The 21638-nt window shown below is 39.0% G+C and overlaps 1 protein-coding gene across 13 annotated transcripts in view; it reads right to left on the reverse strand.

Moving 5' to 3' along the window:
* The window catches only part of Ikzf2 (IKAROS family zinc finger 2), a 145227-nt gene that overhangs the window by 40595 nt on the left and 82994 nt on the right, over nucleotides 1–21638 (reverse strand). For 10 of the 13 annotated variants that reach the window (XM_006245120.5, XM_063266957.1, XM_063266955.1 and 7 more), the window contains 2 exons: nucleotides 7603–7869; nucleotides 367–534 (listed from right to left, as the gene is read on the reverse strand). In XM_006245120.5, coding sequence (XP_006245182.1) covers nucleotides 367–534; nucleotides 7603–7869 — 435 coding nt within the window. The remainder of the gene's footprint in view (nucleotides 1–366; nucleotides 535–7602; nucleotides 7870–21638) is intronic. The other 3 variants (XM_008767219.4, XM_063266959.1, XM_063266961.1) reach the window with 1 other exon arrangement.

Below are 21638 nucleotides of genomic sequence, written 5' to 3' on the forward strand. Positions count from 1 at the left end.
TATTTGATTTCTCACTGAGATCTAAGCCTGAGACCTACTGAATTGATTAAGAAGCTCTATAGCGTTCACGGATTCTGAAAACTTCAGAAAGTAATTGTGACACTTGCTAGGCTCCAGTAACCCTGGATTTAACATAATTATGTGCTGGTAATTATGAAACTTAAAGAAAATTATGTTCTAATACAAGACACTTCAGTGGCAGTCCCCTGTTTCAAGTCTGTGGATCTATGAAGACCCACGTACATCTTCCAAATGCGACCAATACCAACGGACGCCCGTGCGAGGCTCTCCCAGCCAAAGCTACATGGTACTTAATATAATGCTGCAATACTGTCCGGACTTCAGCTTTGACGTGGCGACACTCACCAGAGTGGGTCCTGAGGTGTCCTGTGAGAGCGTCCCTTCTTCTACAAGCATAGCTACAGAAAGGACATTTGAACGGCTTCTCTCCAGAGTGTAACTTTATGTGTCTCAGAAGGTTGCCCTTCTGGGTAAAAGAAGCTCCACACTGGTTACAGTGGAAGGGCCGCTCACCTGCAGACAGGAGGAAAGACCAAACTGGTTATTATAAGGGAATGATTTGCTCTCCACAGTTAACCACAGACAATTCCCCCAGGTTCACAATGATCATCTTCCGGGTACCATGAAACCTTCACTCTCCTAGAAGATCTCTCTGCTAATACTGACTTTTTAAACTTCAGGTCAAGTAGTCACTTCCTCACTTAATATAAACATGACGAGAGTCTTGGCGTTGACTTAGTAGTAACAGCACAGAACAGTAGCTGACCAGCTAGCTGTCACCACTCAGCTGACCATGCCTTCCATACAGTACTTTAATCCTCGCTGTCATGTTAATACACATGAGGTATCAGTTTAAATTTAGGAATGAAGAACCAGAAGTCACCAAGAGCGAAACATCTGATAATACTGACAGTGAGAACTGAACCTGTCAGCAAGAGGACCCCAAAAAAGACAGAAACAGCGTATAAGTCTTCAAAGCTCATTAATAGAATCTCCAACCAGAGACAATCTCCTGTTCTCTTGGACATGCTTGCCTATGAACAGTGAAACTTTTGGTAAAAATCCCCAGTGTATCTGAGAAAATCCAAAAACTATCATCTTTCTAGATATTTTCTGTACATTATTTTTGTAAAAAGAAATAATAAGAATCTCTTCTCATGTTTCTCTATCAATGAAACTAATAAAAAATTATTTAAGCCTATACTCTCAGCTTTGTCTTTTGCCCTCAACCAACGATCACTAAAGAGATCAAAGGTTATAACAAATACATAGAGGCAAGAAGTCAGTGAAACCATCAAGATCAAATGGATAATTATTAATCTTGAGGAGAATGCCCTTATTCTTCATCTGACTGTTGCTAAGCATAGATAAAATAAATGATAAACCGACATATAAACACATGGTAAAAATATCTCATCCTAGAGCCCTAGAGAGAAACCAAAGTTAAATGCTCCGTCAGAGCTGACAGGATCCCTGTCCGTATTTGTTACATGGCAGGCATCATTTACAGGTTTCACAGTCTGACTCTGAATCGCCATGTCCGTGGATCCGTACGTTCCCAGTGAGGTGTACCTCAGAATAGATTTGGCCTGTAATATAGTGGAAGCTTAATGTTCTTCCATCAAAAAAACTAGGAAGTAAAACCAGATAAGCTTTGGCCACTTCCTAGCAGCAGACACTCTATAATCTGCCATACGGTTCTGTTATAAAACCTACAGAACTGAAAATCAGGTAAGATCAAGTATTTATAGGATTCTACAGCATGTTTTCTTTCAGAAAGTCAATGATGTACACACCAAAAAGCTTGCATATAGGCCCTTTCCCCTTAAAATAGCTGTTAGAGCGAAGCTAAATAAGGACCTAAAACAGATAAAACACTAAAAAAAAAAACCTATTAAAGTTAGCTTACACTGAAGTTTATTTAACTAGTTTCATCTGCTTAAGTCTAAAACACCCCAGAGAATCCTTACAACTTAGTTCTGAAATCTAATTCCGGCTGGGAGTGGTGGCACATGTTTTTAATCCCAGCCTTTGGAAGGCAAGCCTGAGGGATCTCTAAGAGTTCAAGGCCAGTCAGGTCTACATAGTGAGACCCTGTTAGAAGGATCTAACTCTGATCAAACCCTCTGTTTCATTTGTTGAGACGAGTCCTTGAACTTACGGTCTAATAGCATAAGAGTGTCTAACTGACTGATCATGGGTGTATGCTGCTGTGGTTGGCTTTTAAACCTAAGTTTTTAAGATCCTTTTAAATTTTATACACATATACAACGTACTTTGAGTCTTTGATTTTTTTTTCCTCCAGGGAAATAACAGAGTGCAACTTTAAAAATCATAATTATCTATTCTCCACCCTGACATGGAATTTTAATAAAAGGAAAGACAGGGGAGCTTCAATAAAGTAGCTATGTTAAAAAATGATAAGAGCTAATATAAATTGTACTTTTCACTTCCACTGTGCGGGTTGGCTCTTGGACTCTTTAGCTTTCTAGGAAAGGGACAAATCGGGACATAATCACATTGAAAAGAAATGAAATGAGTAGCTCTGTTTTGAAATCATGTTGGCTTTTACAGCAAGCTGATTTACCATCTTTAAAGCATCTTTGAATTGATAGCTTTAATCCCTACACTAAAGTAGCTAATTCAGTATTTAAAATAATCTACTCTGTAAAGGAAATAATACGAAGGGAACCCCCTGTAAAAGGATTTTTTAAACTAGCTTTAAGCTAATCTAACCAAGTTTTATGATACTAGTGATGGGATCAGTTCATATTAGCATTTACAAAATGCTTCAGATATTTTTGAAGCTTTTTACTAAGAAAAACCTCAGAGAGTACGATAACAAAAAGGTCCCTAGGTAATCTGGGAATATGGCTCTGTTGCTCTTTCCACATGGAGGCCTCTGTGTGTCCACAGGCAAGACGTGGCTTAAGCGGCAGTTCCTTTCTGATAACAGAAAAGGATCTTGCAACAAGGTACTCCAATTTCAGACATACCGACCTCTAGGAAATGTTAGTTACTACTAAGTCTTTGTCAGTTTTCTATTTGATAGTTGTCAGTTTCAGGCTTTACTCATTTTAATATGAAATCTGCTGAACTATGCTTCGTGCCTTGGTTGTAAAGAACTGACTTGCATTCTGACAACGTGCTGTGTTCCAGTGCTCAACACTGAGGCTGCAATTAGAGTTACAATATCAATAACACTACAACTGGAGACGAGGATAAACCAGATTAACTTTGTCTGTGTGTGTGTGTGTGTGTGTGTGTGTGTGTGTGTGTGTGTCTGTGTGTGTTCATAGCTACTTAGGAAAAACAAAAATTGAATTAACTCAATTTAAAAACTTTATAAAATATTAGGATCCTGATTTTCAATGTTATTGGAAATTTCCCAAATTAGACTTTGTGGAAAAACCAATACAATTAATTTGGATTTAAATAAAATAAGTCATCGACCTTTTATAAATGCAAAATAATTGTATAATGCCATGAGAACTTTCAACAATGTATTTGAATTATTTTAATTTGTCCTTTAAACCAAATGGAGAATTAGATGGCTCTTTTTGAGTGAATTTATATTTTATATAAAGTATTATGTTCTTCACATACAGATGGAAACACATGTTTTAACATCCCCACAGACTTCTTCCTTATATTTCTAATACTACAGAGCAATCTGATTGAAAACAATCATTTGTGACTGCATTTGTCACAAATCTTCCCAGTGGTGGGTGGAGAAACCTGGACTAACAAGAGAGACATTTAATGGAGGTGCGGGCATGGTATTCTTCATGTCCAATCAAAGCTGATTGTGGGTCTTGTTTGTGTTTCATGGCTTCTGGATGCAAGGTCTCAGGAAGCTCAGACCAGCCTTGAACTTGTTCTGAAACAGGGACTGGCCTCAAACTTCTGATCTTTCCAACTTCTGCTTCCCGGGATTACAGAAGTGCTCCATTATGCTAAGCTGGTATTGTTCTTGAAATGCCAGCCCATCGATTTACCGATGGCCTGGATGAGTTGACACGTCATTTTTATTGTGAAAAATGGCATTTCAATAATTTAAATAATTTCATGCACATTTTAAATGTGTTTGAGCATTTAAATAAAATACACATTATAGGGACCAGTTAGCTTTTGTGACTCAAATACAAGGAGGTGCTCCTGTGTTGAGTTGCAAATCCAACAAGAAATGTTCGAGAGCCTTGGAATGAAGCATGAGTGGAAAATGCCAGAGTCTACAAAACAGGACCTGGGTGTTTAGTCCAAGGACAAGAGAGCTATAACTCAGCGGGGGGCAAAAGTCAGGATTATTTAATTTATAATTTTCTCACACATTTCATTTCACATCAGTTGAGCTACTACCCCTATTTTTTTTTCTGACCCTGTATTTCCAGTAAAGAATGCATGGAGTGTCTGATAAAATATGACCTGATCACTCGCTAACGTAGCAATGGCAAAGAGGTAACAGCAAGCTGTTAAAAGACAAGAAGTGGCACTTTAGTAGAGTAGTAAAGAGAAAGAAGAAAGGTGCCTTAGATCTAACACCCCACGTAATTGGGAGAAATTGGGTGAGCTTATGTTTTTTTTATTCACTGACAACTGTTTATTAGATAATTTATGAGCTAAAAACACTTAAAACATTCTCCCCAAGGGCCTCCCAAAGGATTTAAGATGGTGGCTTTTGTTTAGCTACAAATAATTTTTTTAAGAGTGAGAAGCTCTAAAATGAAGACAGGCATTCCTAATAAATAGAAAATGAATGCCTTGTGATGCTACTTTCTGTGGTGGTTTGAATAGGAATGGTCCTCAAAGGCTCAAAAGTTTGAATGTTTGGCCCATAGGGAATATCACTACTAGTAGGTGTGGCCTTGTTGGAGAAAATGTGTCACTGTGGGGGTGGACATTGAAGCCTCAGATGCTCAAGCTAGGTCTAACGGAGCAGTCTCTGACTGCCTTCAGATTACAACTCCCAGCTCCTTCTCCATGAAGGAGCGCCATGCTTCTCACCATGATGATAATGGACTAAACCTCTGAAACCGTGGGCTAGCCTAGTGAAAGGTTTTTCTTTATAAGAGTTGCTTTGGTCATGGTGTCTCTTCACAGCAATAAAACCCTAACTAAGACACCTTTCTAAATCTAGTTTAAAGAAACATAAATAAGCCTGTTAGCAAATAGTATTACAGTGGAATTGAGCATATGACAATCAACTGGGATCCATTAAGTGATTAGAAATGTATAGTTAGGGCCTGATTTAAGATTCCACTCCTAACAGAGTGCCACAGTTCCCCAGGCTTCTCTGTGAATATGTACTGAGATTAACAAAAGTCTCCCAGATTTTTGAAGGATTTAAGTTTTCAAAATAGTTCAGTAATGCAAAGGAGTTTGTGTTGTTGAGTGAACTTCAAATAGTTGCTTAGTTTATTTTCCTTGCCCTTACTAGTGAGTCTCACATTTTAGGACCTATGAGATCGGTGTAGCTATTGATAATCAAGTTTTATGCCAACTACATCATTTTCAGTATTTAAATAATTCCATTCCACTTTTGTAGCAAATATGAAGTGGAGAGAGGAGCAGGTGTTGAATTATTTTATTTAAAAATGAGTGAATTTTACAACAGATACACTAAAATACAAATTAACGTCTTTAAGAAAGGGTTCTCATGTTCTTTGAATTTCTTTACAAAAAGCATGAAAGATTTATTAAAAATCTTCCCAAACTAGTATTTTGTATAAACTTCAGTCTTAAAATTATCAGTAATAAAATTCAACCACAAAGTAAATGAACAGTTTTAATATTCCAAATAAAGAAAATTACTCATTTAAATGAATGTGTAATGCCCTTTAGGACACACCCTCTAAAATAATAAATGTAGTTTTGTAAACTCCTTTTCCAAGCCGGTATTATTTCATAAGCATGGCGTAAGAATAGATTAGTTTTATAGAGCCCTCCTTTTTTTCTTACTAACTTTTCCCTAGAAATCTAAAATATTAAAGAAAAAATTCATTGGTGATATAAACATCACATTCATTGAAAAGAACATTTTAAGACATCACATTCATTGAGAAGGATATTCAGAACAAAACAAAAAGCAAGAATGCTAATTGTTATGGTTAGAAGAATATGCACAGCGGAAAGTGGATGACATAACTGCACTAATCTGACTGTGAAAATTTGACTGTCATTAGAAAGACATCAGCCTTCGTTTATGATCACGCTTTATGATAATAGGGTCCTGCATATAGTAGCCCAACTGTGTGTGTTCAACTGATTAATTAAACAAAACACTGTAGGATAAATTTTTAAGTTGATTATTTTGAAGCCAAATTTAAAAATAAAAATTTCATGTGATTTGTCCTCTTTTCCAAACAAAAATCACATTTTAAATGGAGAATATTAATTTTAAATGTTTTGCTACGAACACCACCACCATGGTTTATTCAAAGATCTATTCCTTCTATTCTTTATTGATTTCAAAAGGGCCTCGTTATGTAGCCTTGGCTAGCCCGGAGCTCACTTTGTAGACCAGTTCTTGCAATCACAAAGATCCTCCTGCTTCTGTTTCCCAAGTGCTGGGGCTAAAAGGTGTGCACCACCACACCTGGCTTGAAAAGTTTGGCTGTTGTGTGGTTTGTGGATAGCTTCAAGGTAGCACAGGCTGGACTCAAATTTTATGTAAGTTAGTATGACCTTGAATTCTGATCCACCTGCCTCCACTTGCCAAACACTATGGGATTACAGGTGTGTGCCACCCTGTCTTGCTAAACTTTAAAGTTTGCAAACCATTAATGTTATTCTTTAAACACACACACACACACACGCACACACACACACACACACACACACTTTTATTGTGTCGTTTTTTCTCCATTCTTTTCTTCCATCCTTCCCTCGCTGTCCTTCTATCAAACACTCTATGTCTCTATAACACTCCTTCCTCGTATCCATTCCTAAAAGCTTATATTAAATTGTCCACAAGCTTTTTCCTCAGCTAATTCCACAATTCCACATTTCTGTCTACATACCTGCCACCTTTTCACATGTCTAACCCTACACATCTTTCTCCAGGGTTAAAATTAAACATCACAAGATGGTAGCATCCTTGAACTAGAGAAAGTACCCATCTGCTCCAGAGGTCTCTGGTAGGCAAAGACTGACCAGAAATAAGAATCCAGGAAGTTGACTAAAACGGAAATGGTTCTTCCCTATATAAATGGCTGAGTTCTATTCTGTAGCATAAGACTAACAACTTTGTTACCTGCCCCTGGGTACGGTCAAATATCTATACAAATATAAAAAGACTGAATCACCCAAGGAAATTCTCCTATACCTTTTGATCCCTTATTGTATTAATGCTACTGTTGAACTGAATCCCAAACTTCTTTTCTCTGACATGCTATTCAGACTTGAAGTCAGGAAGTCCAGACCCAGGCTACTCTCTGCCTCCCAGCAATCCCTGACTAGCAGAACTTTGAAAAGATAACTTCCCATGGTCCCCCCTGAATAAAGAGGAAAGAGAACAGGGGTCAGGTAACATCAACATCAGACGCCACGGGCAGTCATCAGGTTACGCGCTCAGCTGCTTACCAGTGTGACTCCGTTTATGTACCATAAGCACATTGGGCCCAATGCAAACCATGCCACAGACGTCACATTTCAGTTTACCATTCGGAAGCCGGATTCCTCCCTCGCCTTGAAGGTCCTGGACTTTCCTGTTGTCGGCCACCTCGCCGCTCTCAATTAGGGGATCTTCTAGGCTGCTCCCCTCATCGTGGCCCCTGATCTCGTCCTCACGGCTCAGGGGCTGCCTGTCACACTCTTCATCACTCTGCATTTCCAGCTTTACAGAATTTGCTGTGATTTAAAAGGAATTGAAGAACACTTGTTACGCGTCGTCACCGCCACTTCTTTCCCACCCACTGTCACTCTGCCGAATGGGTGGAAATGACACACTAAGTCAATCCATACTGTGTGCGTTCGATGCTCTTCTAGTGGGCAAGTCTTTGGTGAGATCCCTCTCAGGAGCGGTCTCAGTGAACAAAGGACCCTTCACTTCTTCACACACTCATTTATTTCACTCAGCCCTGCTGCCTTTATGAAAGTCATTAACTAATTCTTGCATTTTTTAGTTTGCACTTTCAGAGTCAATAAGAATGAAAAGTGTGCATGGACGACACAAGGTTAAGTATTGCTTAACCCGCTAAGCCATGCCTTGTCTTAATTTAACAATCATTTATTTCGCATTCTCTGGTTCACATCACAGTACCTGTGTCAACCTGCTTTTGCACAGAGCAAGAGAAACAACTCAAGATCTTAATCCCACAAATGTCTGTCACAGAGCAAGGCACACTGTCCAGGCAAATGTCCTCGAGTCAGACTGAACACAAACATTTAGCTGAGAGCCATTTCAGTGTGAGGTAAAGTGCACAGACCTTGCCATCTTAAATGACCCTGCTATTGTTTCCTAACACGGTCCTCTATGGAGCATGCTAGGCTGTAAACCAAAATGTGCTAACGCTGATCTCTATAAACCAAAGAGCGGCTAACGACAGGAATGGCTTAGCGTGCGTGTATGCACTTGCGACTGTTAAGAAATTTGACGTCTTCTGTTTGCTGTTTTTGGATCATCCCACAGAAAAGCTGGAATTCTGTTAACACAGCCCTCAGTCTAAACTGCTTAGTCTTTTCACAAAGCAGAGGCAGGCTTTGAGTTAGCATCGGGTATTTGTCCTGGGAGCTTGACATTTTCTTAAGAATCCACATTGAAGCTATTAAATATACAAATGACTTCACTGCTACCTCGATAGAGGAAATGAGTTCATAAAAGAAAGTGTATCCTTATTATTACCACAGTTAGTTTCTTGAAGAAGTTACATATCTTGTGACCGGATATGTAACTAATGCTTATCAGAATAGGGCGTCATCAAAATGGCTGGCTCTGTCCTGCTCTCCAGAGCTCTCTACTCAGAGCCAGGATGCTACAGAGGGCCAGTGATATAACCCTAACTAATTACTTAACCTGTGAATCTTTATCATACATTTGAAAAGTAGCAATGAATTCCAAATGCTGAGTACGGCTTGGGCAGAACTGTTCACTAAGAGTGAAGATGCATTCTTAAATTGCCAAGCATTTTAAAGAACTTAACATTGCCCCCTGTCCTCCTTTAACTGGAAATGCTCTTGTCTCTACTTCTCAGGGCTGATCTGAGCATTGACTTAGTTCACTTAGTAAACATGCTTCTCGTTTTGGGCAATATAGCTCTATAATTATTTGGTAAGTTTTTGGTGAAGATCAATGAACTGCCGTGATATAAAATACTCTAGAATCCATGAAAGGACAGTCACCCTTATTGAGTCTAGCAATTGAGAGACTGATATGATCCTACTGGATTTTGAGAGGAGAAGAGAGTGTTCTACTCAACACTATGGCCCAAGCATTCCATAGACCTTGTGACAGGGAGGAGACAGTCAAGCAGTGTGTAGTCACAGATGCTACTAAAATCACGACAACATTGTTCCTCCAATCCAGCTTCATACACAGACTCTATGCCATTGTGAAGAAAGAGGAAACAATATAAAGGACTGAGAAAGTTAAGTCATTGCTCAAAATCCCCCAGTCTCCTTCTCAAGAGAAATCAGGATCCTAATGTTCACATTTAGAAGTCTATCCGGATCCATTTAAAATGTAATATGAATCATGCATCCAGACCGTCAACAGCATAGATTTATGATCACTCCGTCTTTGTTGTTATTACATACACAGATATTCACACAGAAGGATCAGTGTGAAAAGTCTTGTAGTTTTACATGCATTTAAAATTGTGACAGAAGCTCACCCCTAGAAGTTTAAATGCTGCTTCTTTTTCTGAAAACTGATTAGCAACATCCTTTGCCCACTTTTTTTTTTCTAATCGGGTTTTCAAACTTCCTTCACTGAGTTGAAATGTTTTTTTTCTAATCTGGAAGTCAGAAAAACAAAAATATCCAACCCCTAAAATGACTGTGGGGCTAGTGTGACACCTACAAGAATAGCCCACAGCCAAAAACAAGACGGGTTGTCATCAACCAGAGAGCATTGTGGGAATGCTGTACAGGAGTCTACATGGGAGCATGCCAGGAATGCTGTATAGTGTTACTTCTGCTTGAACTTCAGATCTCTCCTCAAGATACCTCATTATGTATATGTGAACACTTCAGACCTGGGGAGGAAAACTCTTATCCCAAGCATTTACCCAGGAGCTTAGTTCTGCACTGCTGACGTATTTTTCAAATATTTCGGCTTGCTATTTTATTCATGAGTTGAGTTTGCTAGTGTTTGACAAGCAGTGTTTAACCAGCATAAAGCTTGCCAGAGTTCCTCTGGCAGAACTCAAGAAATACACATGAGCATGTGCAGACATTACACATAGAGGTATCAACCTCTCAGATATGGAAATAGGACAGAACTATACAAAAGAACACGCGAGTTTTAAACATCTTTTTTCCTTAAGGTGAGGACATTAAAATAAGGACATCTGAACACAACAATGGACATTGTTAAAATGCCATTCAAAAAGAATGGCAGATTAAAATATACTCAGGAGGATCTGTTCTTTCTAGAAGAGTATACCAGATGCAAACACTGGGATGTTTATTTTTGCTGGAATCAAGACATCAAAAATGATAATGCTATTGTAGTGTTTCTTGTGCTGATGCTGTAAGAGACTATGCCCGTCACATAACTTTGTGTCCCATTGCTTTTCTTACAGTAGATTTCCTTACTTGTAATACGTAACAAATTTCAATACACAAGTCATAGATTAAACTTTACCAAAAACAGTAGTCCACACAAGGAAAATCCCATAATAACTCAAATGCTAATGGCTGTGTCTAAAGTTAGGTTGACATTCCGCATTAAAGAAGCAACGGCTACTAGTGTTAAATCCTAACTACTAAACAGAAGCTCTGTTTAACTTCAAACACTATGGTGTAATTTATTGTCAGTATAAGGAACTCCTAAATATGTCAGAGAACCTATAATATTTTAAATATTTTATGTTAAAATGCAAGTATTGGGAAAAAAGGTTGTTTAAATTTTCACATTAATAAAGAGTTGGTTACCACTGTTTAAATCAAAATATAAGCCCAATACAACGATGGACCACTACATATAATACTAATAGTATTTTAGTTTTCAATTTTGAAATTGGAGTTTGAACTTTCGGTACATGGATTATTTTTTGCAATGTAGTCTAGGAAGTTCTCATAAGCAGCCTATACCTATTCTATAGAAGGCTGAAGCTAACTTCATTTTATGTAAGTCTGGCATGTTCTTCCAAACTGTATATAACTAAGTATTAAAGGAATGTTTTTAGGAAAAAGGTGACTTCTTGAACAAATGATCGATTAGCTTCTTCGGTAAGCATATTGAGCTATGTACACTTCAACACGGAGGCTTCAACATGCTCTCCGTGTGCAGATCTGTATCAGGCAGTCGAGAGCCATAATACATGGGTGAGGCATTAAGGAGAGAACTGATTGAAAATTTACATATAGGTAAACAGATACAGATCATTGAAACACACACACACACACACACACACACACACACACACACACACAGTGGCATGTAAAACTAGCAAAATAACAGTAGTAGTTTCACAGCTGTGAAGAGATGAATTCAATGGACATAGGCAGCAGTACAACTTTGCTCTCCTCCAGAGTTATGCTAAAACAAAAGCGGAGTCACTGATGAGAGTGAACCACAGAGTTAATGTCCTCTCCACACCTGAGTGTTCCACTTGTACCGTCTCCCTCAACAGCGAGAAACAGCAGACGTTGGCTTTTTGTCTGTTTTTTGTTTTTTTTTTTAAGAACTAAAGTTTGGGTAAGACAGAGGATAGGACCTGGAAGGACTTGAGGAAAGGGAAGCATATGATCGAAATCTGTTTAAATATTTTAAATACAAAAATTGTTTTAAATAAGAAGATATAATAATTAATAACAATAGTAATGAAGTAAAATAGTGTCAAGGTCAGGGTAACTCAAGCAAAGTGCTTGCTGAGTATATACAAAAAGTCAGGTTTGGTCACTGACAGGACCTTCTCACCAAGAAAGAGAAGAATGTGTTAAAATACCTGCTCCTGTTTTGTTTAACACTTATTGGAGGTTGATGACAAAACGCATTAACATACTAAGAAACTCACACTAACAAGACAGTATGCACATAGAAAGAGAACACGAAGGAATTCATGCTTAAATATGGTGGCTATTTCACTAAGATAATTTACTTACATAACAAATATGCTGAATGAAATAATACAAGGTTAAGAAGAGTTTCCCTTGGACATATTTTGTTTATATAAACTTTATACAACTTAAAACTTTATTACTAGTATGACCTGATTCTACTAACCCACAAGGAGATTAGTTAAGCTTCTGGTACTGAGAAAGAATGCAGGGGGCTTATGATTTCTTTCCATTTGCAAGGGTGTATGAAATTAATCATATAGAGGACAGGCTAAGTGTTCTGGATTATTTTCTGTCAAATTGGCAACTTCTGTTTTTTAAAAACAATTTTAAAATTTCAGTTTTGGTGTGGTGTGTGTGTGGTGTGTGTGTGTGTGTGTGTGTGTGTATGTGCGTGCGCGTGTGCACGTGTGCGTGCGTGTGTGTGTGTGTGTGTGTGTGTGTGTGTGTGTAGGTCAGAGATTAACTTTGAGTATAGTTTCTCAGGTACTATACTCCTTCCAAAAATTTTTTTGAGACAGGGTTTTTCTTCTCAGCCTGGAAACTTCCAAGTACACCAGGCTAGCTGAGCAGCAAGTCTGAGGGATACACATGTATCTGCCTTTTTAACCCTGGGACTAGCACAGGATGCCACCTCTGGTTTTTGACATAAGTTCTGTAGACTGAACTCAGGTTTAGGCCTCATGCTTGCCTGGCAAGCACTTTACTGACTGTGCCATCTCCACGGCACGACATGGAAAGCCAACATGGAAAGCCGAAAGTGTTAATTGAAGCAAATAGTAAAGGAGGTCAAGTAACGTTAGTTTCACAAGAAAATAAAAAGGAGAATAAAATGTCATTCTTCCCAAAGTAAAGTGGCTACCATGTGTGGTTCTATTTTTATATATGTGGTTTCTGCCCTGTCAGAAATCAAGTAGGCACTTACTTTTTAATTTTTTTTTTTTTTTGGAACTCAGAAACTATCTCTCCCATTCTATGCCAGTTGCATAAAATGGTGTTAAACACATTAATTAATTCAATATTTCTATGTAATCATCTGCTCGAGCTGAATCTTTACTAATAAACTCTCTTAGAAATGTTGAAAAGAAGACACCGAACTTGCTGAAGTCTGTGTTACTAGGTTAGCAGCTGTTTGAATAAAGTGTTAGCAAAGAAAAGTGGCTCCAGAATTGATATGAAGTACAAGTACTAGCTAAGAATCTACCAACAGGCCCAACAAATGAAAACGATCATAACCAGGGTTACCTTAAAACATATGCAACCATTTTTAACTCCTCGGTGAACTGTCAAGGGCCATAAAAACTTTATTCCTGTTTATCGTGGATCCATGGTGGGTTAATCTTGCAAAACATCTCCCTGGTGAAATCTTTAAAGTATTTATTTTATAAACGGTCAGGCAAGTCCAGACACCAGTGTCATCAAACAGCAGCTGAGCTGTTTGTGGGTAGCAGTCTGAGGCTGCTCATCATATGGGGTGTGTGTGTGTGTGTGTGTGTGTATGTGGTGTGTACATGATTGTGTTAATGTGTGCTTCTCTCTGTAGTTGTATGGAGGTGTCCAAGTTGGGTGTATTCTTCATCACTTTCCACTTTATTTTTGAGACAGGGTAAGAATTTGGACCTCCCTCCTTTGGCTCTGCTGATTGGTTAAAGAGCTCCATGTTTCGCCTGTTTCCACACCCACCCTCACCAGCGCGGGGGTTACAGATAACTGGGGTTACCTAAGTCTGGCTTCTGTGAATATTGTTTTCACTGCATGGGTGATGGAGCCCCACACTCAGGTCCTTACCACAATACTTTTGGCATCTAGTAAGCAATGCCATCTCCCCGGCCTTCCCCATCCAAGTAGGCGCACCACTGACCCCAAATCTCTCATCACCATTTTCAGCAAAGTTTTCAGGCTACAAAGTTCTCTTTCTGTGGAACTTATGTTGGTCTAACACGGTGGCGATTTCATTAACACATAATCTTTAACTCTACAATGCCCAACATTACGGTTTTCAAAGAAAATACAGGGTAGATTCAATCTGATCCTTCTATGACACACACAGCCACTTCCTATACATTTTGTTGAGCAGTTGCTGCTGACTTGAGCATTTTACTTTCCTTCTTATGTGACTGAAAACCTGCAAAGAGTTAACCATACCTGAGAAACCTGACATAGAGATAGGTTTTAAGCACAAGACATCATCAATATAATATCGCCATAGGACAGGAGAGAATTCACACACTATAAGATATTTAACAGTAACAATCACTAACGTCTAGTTTCATCTTTACATTATTGGTGGAAATATGGGCAAAATAACAGTTTTGAATTGTGCAGCTATTCAAGGTGGAGGCTGGGAAGCGGCTCTCACTGATGACCAAATTCTCACTGTATCTCCTGCCCACCACATACAGGGCAATGACCAGTTATTAGTTAACACAAAAGGAATGCCAACATTAAGAAATGATAACAGCACAGTGTGTACATATATAATTCAATTTCTCTCTTTTTTTTTTTTTGGTTCTTTTTTTCGGAGCTGGGGACCGAACCCAGGGCCTTGCGCTTCCTAGGTAAGCGCTCTACCACTGAGCTAAATCCCCAGCCCATAATTCAATTTCTAATATAAGTAATTAATTACTTTGTCAGCTTGGGGTAAAGAGAAAATTGTGTGAGAGTCTGTTTGGAAAAAAAGACCAGCTTGTCCTGCCAAAACTTCTGAGGGTGGATTTCATCTCATGTAAGAGTAATTAAACTGGTGTTTGGCAATCCTGCATTTAACATAACTATGGGAAGCTTACAAAACAAATCACATTGGGAAATAACTTTAATAAGGGGAGAACACAAATTCTTAACCTAACTTAGGTAAGAAGGAAAAATCATTACTATCCAGCCCAGTGGGCATGCTCCCAAAGGGAACCATGACACAGGCTAACTGGAGGCTGCTGAGGACAATTAACCAGGTCAAAAGGCAGCATTGTCACTGAAGAGAAAGTGATAAGGAATGGAGCAGGGCTTCCTTCTATGGGGCCACTATAAGAGAATGAATATTCAAAATTTCTTCAGCAGCTTAGGAGATGGGGAAAGCCAAAGTCCTTTAACCACCTGTGGCTCACACATGTGGAGGTCAAGGCTGGAAGGGCCTTATAAACACCCTCTGATTTGTCTGCACCCTGTGAAGCTTACACATGTGGAACACACAATGCAGGAGGGTCAGTGACATATGGAGAGCCCATAAAACCCGTCAAGTAGCGACGAAGCTAAGACTGGTGATTAAGTGGAAGTAACTGAGCATCTCTCAAACAAATCTCAGTAGTTCTAAGTCCATTTGGTTTTTCCACAAAATGGCAGCAGTGGTTCTCTTTACAAACTTTATGACCAGCTTCCAGACCTGCAGAGTGAACATTCACCTGCCAAATCTCCCCCTCTCCGATTTATGGATAGAGGGGGATAATATTCTCTACACAAAAACCATAAGACTAGGAGCCATGGTGTCAATTAGGGCAAGCAAAGATTAAGACATGGGCTAGATCTTGGAGTTTAAGGCCAAGTTCACTCATTTATTAGTCACAGGACCTCTGTAAATCCAACTCTCCAACTTCATGTTTAATAAGTCTCATGATATCATACTGGGAGTATTTAGCATAATAATATTTGTAACACACAAAGCTATGCTGCTTCTTAGTAAGTGTGAACAAAACTATACCATAAAAGTATACCATCAAATAAACTGTATGCTTAGAGTACCATTACTAAAATAAGGGTGAAAAGGCTCTATGGTAGCATTTGAGACAATATTTATAAGCTGGTATGCAATGAAGGTCATAAATAATAGACTAACTGCTAACATAAGGGCAAATAAAAAAAGCCAAAAGCCTGTCCTCAAAATCCAGGAATGAGACAAAAATGTCCACGTTGACCTCACATACTCACCACAATACTGAAAGTGTTAGCTGGAGCAACCAGACAAAAGAAAGAAAGCATTTCCACTGGAAAGGAGGAAGCCAAATTGCCACTACTTGAAGATGACATGGTCTCTTACATAGAGAAACATCACAAGGACTTCATTTAAAACAATTAACTATTACGAAGTAAGTCAGCAAAGACGCAGGACACAGCATCAGCATACAAAACTGAAACAAAACAAGACCAGCATGGCGATACAGCAGCAGCAATTGTGGGAAATAGAAATAAAGGCAGAAATCCTTTGTATGACTTTTGCAAATATTTCCGAGGGATAAGCTTGACAAAAAGGTAAAGAATTTACATAATGAGAATTATGAAAAAAATTATAGACCACATACACAAGTTTTAAAGAAACCATGTGTTCAGGGTTGAAAAAAGGTAGATACTATTTAAGAGGCCACACTGCTGAAGTTCACTACAGGTTCAATGTAACCCCTATGAAAAGCCAATGGTGTCCTTCACAGACAAGTTTAGGAGAAAAAAAAAATATATATATATATATATATTATATGGAGGCAAGGGAGTCTTACTCTGATATTCTACAGATTCTTCAATATTTCAATCAAATTAAAAGTCTACATGTGGTCCCAAGATGTGGGGATTCATTAATTAGAAATGAGTAGCCAATAAAGCACCTCGCCTAGTCAGAAAGAAAAGGGGAAAATGGCGATTAAGGACAATTACCAAGTAAATTTTTTACAGATCTGTGCCAAATATGGATTTTCATGTTTGAAAAGTAACAGCATCACTACAAACATATCTTATTTCCTAATCTTAATGAATAAACACTTTCTATAATACACACAACAGAAATCAGCATTGTTATTTGCCAATTATACGGAATAGAAATCAAGAAGCTACACCATTGGCAACTCTGACAAAATGAATAAATAAACAAAATGCCTATAAGCAAATTAAGCCAGAAAGGCAAAAGAACTCTTCAAAGAAAATAATAAAACCCCACTGTAAGTAAGGACTCGGAGCTGGTGAGACGGCTCCAGGTGGAGAGGGGCTTGTTGTCAAGCCTGCATGTTCAAGTCTGATTCTTGGATCCCCATGAGTGGAAGTAGAAAGCTGACCCTACTGCAAGTCATGCTTTGACCTCACACATGCCAATGGCATGCATGCATGCATGCAAGCACGCACACATACACGTGCAAGCACGCACACATGCACGTACACACACACACACACACACACACACACTCAAAATATAAACACAGGAATTAAATAGACATTTAATACACAGAAGAGACACAAATGCCCAATAGACATTTAATATGCAGAAGACATACAAATGCCCAACAGGTGTATAGGAAAGGAGGGTTCACCATCATTGCTCATCAGGGATGGGCAAATCAGAAACACAATGAGCTGTCACCCTGTGTAGCAAGACCGCTTGTTATCAAAGAGACAAAAGATAACCAGGGGGAAGGGAGTAAGTGGATACCCCCTCCAGTTGTGTTGTTGGAATTAGGAGGGACTTCGTTGCAAAGGATATGAAGCTCCTCAGAATCTTAAAAATTTATTCATAGACGAGTTGGCAATCATACTACTTGATGTATAGTCTAAGGAAATGGATTCCTCTGCTTAAGGAACAACCACACACCCATGTTCACTGCAACACTGGTAACAATAGCCAAGATCCAGAGGAAATCTGTATGTCAATCACCTGATGAATAGGTTAAGACAATTTGGGAGCTTTGCCTCAGACTGTTCTTCAGCTGTAAAAGAATGAAACAAAACCCTGTCATTCACATAATGGATGTAACTAGGGAACCATTAGAGTAAGCGGGGCAAGCCAGGCACAAAAAGACAAACACCGCATGATGTTACGCATACGTGGAATCTAACACCTGACCTGAATCAGGAGCGAGGGGAAGATGGGGAGCTGTCTGTCCGTGGGTACATGTTCTGGATCAAAAGGACTAGAAAGCTGCAGTGTGCTAGTGTGCACGGGGAGTAATTACAAGTAGTATAGGGCACTACATACTTCATAAAGGTCAAAGATCGCACTTTAAATGTTTACATAATGAAGAAGCTATAAATTAAAAAGATGTAGAACAACTTAGCCCAACTTAAATGCCACACCATGTATGAGTATATGAAACATCACATGATCTTACAAGTAATTACCAGGCTTAGTAACACTGCAGGTCAATGTCTGCCGTGTCCTCTGCTGAATCGTATGTACATAGGTATGCAAGTATGCATGTGTGTATGTATGTATTTATGTGTGTATGTTTGAATTACATTGTATCCCATCTTAAACATCTGACTGTGCATTATACATCACAGAGACTCCGAATACCCCTGATACTGAACTACTACAGAATGTCAGTGCAAACTATAAGAAATAAATGATTGAGAAACAGATTCCTCAGTGAAAGAGAGACATCTGAATGGTCTACTTGAAGCCTGTGTTTCTTCTGTTTGTCACGGGAGGTTTCGATTACCCATGTTTGTCTCTATTCCCAGTTCACCCTGCGGTCTGCTCTCTGAAGCTGATACCTGTGGTAGCTGGGAACTGACGTCAGGATATAGTTCTAAGGACTAAGGCAGAGCCGTCCTCATAAAGTTGAAGCAAATGTGAATGCTGTTCAGCTCGTAGAGGGAAGCTAGTGTGCTTACCCAATGGAAGAGAGTGTTCACCCCACTTCTAATGCCTCATGCACAATGCTGGGTGCTTTCTGTCTGGATAACAGAGAGTAAAACCTGGACACACTCTGTTTTATTGTTCCTTTTATTAATTTGTGATTTAGCAGTGAAGGTCTGATCCCTGTTGCCTATAATTACACAGACTTCCTTCTATGAGGCCAGACCTCCTTACCTGAGAGATAGATGAAATGTTACCTACTTATATAGTAAGCCTCTCTACAAAAGGCCAGGGTTCTTGAGGCCCCTCTACTCTGTAAAGTTTATATTTCCTGAATATGTCAGAGTAGTTAAATTTCATATAAATAACAAATTATGAAATTAGTAACTACTATCATTTAAAAACTTATCCATAAAGTCACATTTTTGGGTTTAGACTTTAGATAAAGGTACAAAATTTAGATGATGCAATTAAACTTCTGGATGAAACACAACATTCTTAATTCCATGTCTTCCTATATTTCTGAAGGTCATGGAGAGGACAAATTAATTATAAGTGCATATAAATGTATGTGTGTTACATACACTGGGAACCTGGCTGGCACGGGTGTGGGGTGTTCTTTATTATGCAATAAATGTGTGGTGCTGAAGCAGAAGGGACTGCAGTGTTATTAAAACACCACCCTCATGTGTTGCTCTCGGTTAACGATTGGACAGCATCCAGAAGGGGAGAAGGGCGGAGCAAAACAAGCAGAACAAATGCAACTTCACAGCAGAGAAGGGAGGAACAACCTTCACTAAAAGCATAGAATTCTTGACTCAAATACTTATGGAGACTTGGATTTCTCCTTTCTTCAACTTTGCCTCAGTCAGGATGGGAGCCCTGCCATTATGTATGGCTCGAGGCTGTTTGTCAGCTTCCTCCCCATCTGGGACCAAGGCAAATTGCAGGTTTCCAGGCAGGGGAATGCTTTTACAGGAGGGATCACCGCTTTAGCACTTTGCATGAACCGTGCCAAGTCCAGTGACACTACCTGCCTGGCTCCCTGCGACAACCTGGCCACCAGGTTTTGTATTTTTAGTTACAGAAAATATATAGGGGCATTTCCGAAGCCTGACATTGTTCTTTGCTTGAAGACCATAAACACATGAACAGCCATTAAAAGCTATTTCACTACTCTTCCACCTACAAAATGAATGTAATTACTGCAGGGGCACAGAAATGCCTCAATCTACATTTTTGTCCCCCTCATCTTACAAAGTCCACCGTTCCCTTTCAGGTCCCTAGCAGGCTGCCTTTTCCAAAGGCTGCATATGCTTACTAAAAGCACCTCGCATTCCGGGGAAGCTGTCAGCAATTACTGGAGTGAACTTTAAATCCTTTCCTCTAACTACCGCGGTACTCCAGAAATAATGACACAACTTCTCATTGCTTTAAAATGTCAAGCTGACCACTCAGAAATTTCAGCTAGGTTTCTCTGGGAAGGCCCAAATGATAAAATATTCTATGAGCCTTCCACTTCAGCCCCCTGCCCGCCCCGTTTCATTACAGCACAGCCTAACGTCTTCACGGTATAGCAATACTTTCTGGGACACATTAAAACCTAAACAAACCACAGGAACTGCCATCAGGATAGAGGGGACACCACATACCTGGCACAAGAAAGCTATTTTCCTCCCTTTATCTGACACGATCACTTAAATTATTGTAGTATTTCTTCACTATCATCCCTTTTCCATGTAGTTTAAAAACGTTGTCTCTCACCGAACAAAACAGTTTAAAATGCATACATGTATACATGTATTAACTCCCCCAAACACACACACAACATGCCCTACACACACACACACACACACACACACACACACACACACACACACACACACACACCAACAAGTACTTTTCTTCATATTTTCCTGAGTGGCCTAGAACTTTCCATGTAGCTTTGATCTCACAGAGTCCTGATACTAAAAGCATAATCTATTGCACCCGATTGATGACTTACATACGTTTCAGTTTTAGATTTATTTATTATCATGTATTTGGTTCAATTTTTGTAATCAGAGAAAAAGGAAAACAACTCTCTAGAAGTTTGAATTAACTTTATTTGAAAGATTTATTCATGTATCTTTAAGTTTTGATGTGCGCATTTGCCTCTATGTATGTATGTGTACCACATGCAGACTGGGACCTAAGGAGGCTGGAGTTGGAGCTAGAAGCACTTTACTTCTTTTCCTGAGAACTAAAACCAGGTCCCCTGGAAGACCAGCAAGTGCTCTTAGTTTCCAAGCTGCTTTTCCAGACAGTAAATTAACTTTCATAACGGTCTAGAAGGCACCGAAATTACAAAACTACAATGTGAATAAGAATAGAGAAAATCTGATTTAGGTTTTTAAAACAATATCGAAATCAATGGCCCATTGTTTGTGACTATTTCCAAAACAGTGTGAATATGCATGTAAGCTATTAAGAGATCAGGCCTGGGCTAAATGGTATGATCTAAATCAGAAACATAAGCTCCAAGGATAGAAAACTTAGCTTTTTTTTCTTCTGGTATTAAAATTCTTACTATTATAAACTGGGTGTTATGGGTGTATATCTTTAATTCCCGCAGAGGAGGAGTAGAGACAGGGGATCAGAAGTTCAAGGTTATCTTCAACAATGCACCAAATTTGAGGCCAATCTGGGATATGGAAGATCCTGTCTCAAAAACGAACAAACCATTTTATTACCATTTATATCAAAAGCTCAGAGCATGCGCAGAGAGAGGCTATATTCTAGGGCCATATTTACAAAGTGTGATCCACACCCTAGACCAGAGGTTCTCAAGCTTTCTAATGCTGCAACC

The sequence above is a fragment of the Rattus norvegicus genome, chromosome 9, assembly GCF_036323735.1.
Source record: "Rattus norvegicus strain BN/NHsdMcwi chromosome 9, GRCr8, whole genome shotgun sequence".
NCBI lineage: Eukaryota > Metazoa > Chordata > Mammalia > Rodentia > Muridae > Rattus > Rattus norvegicus.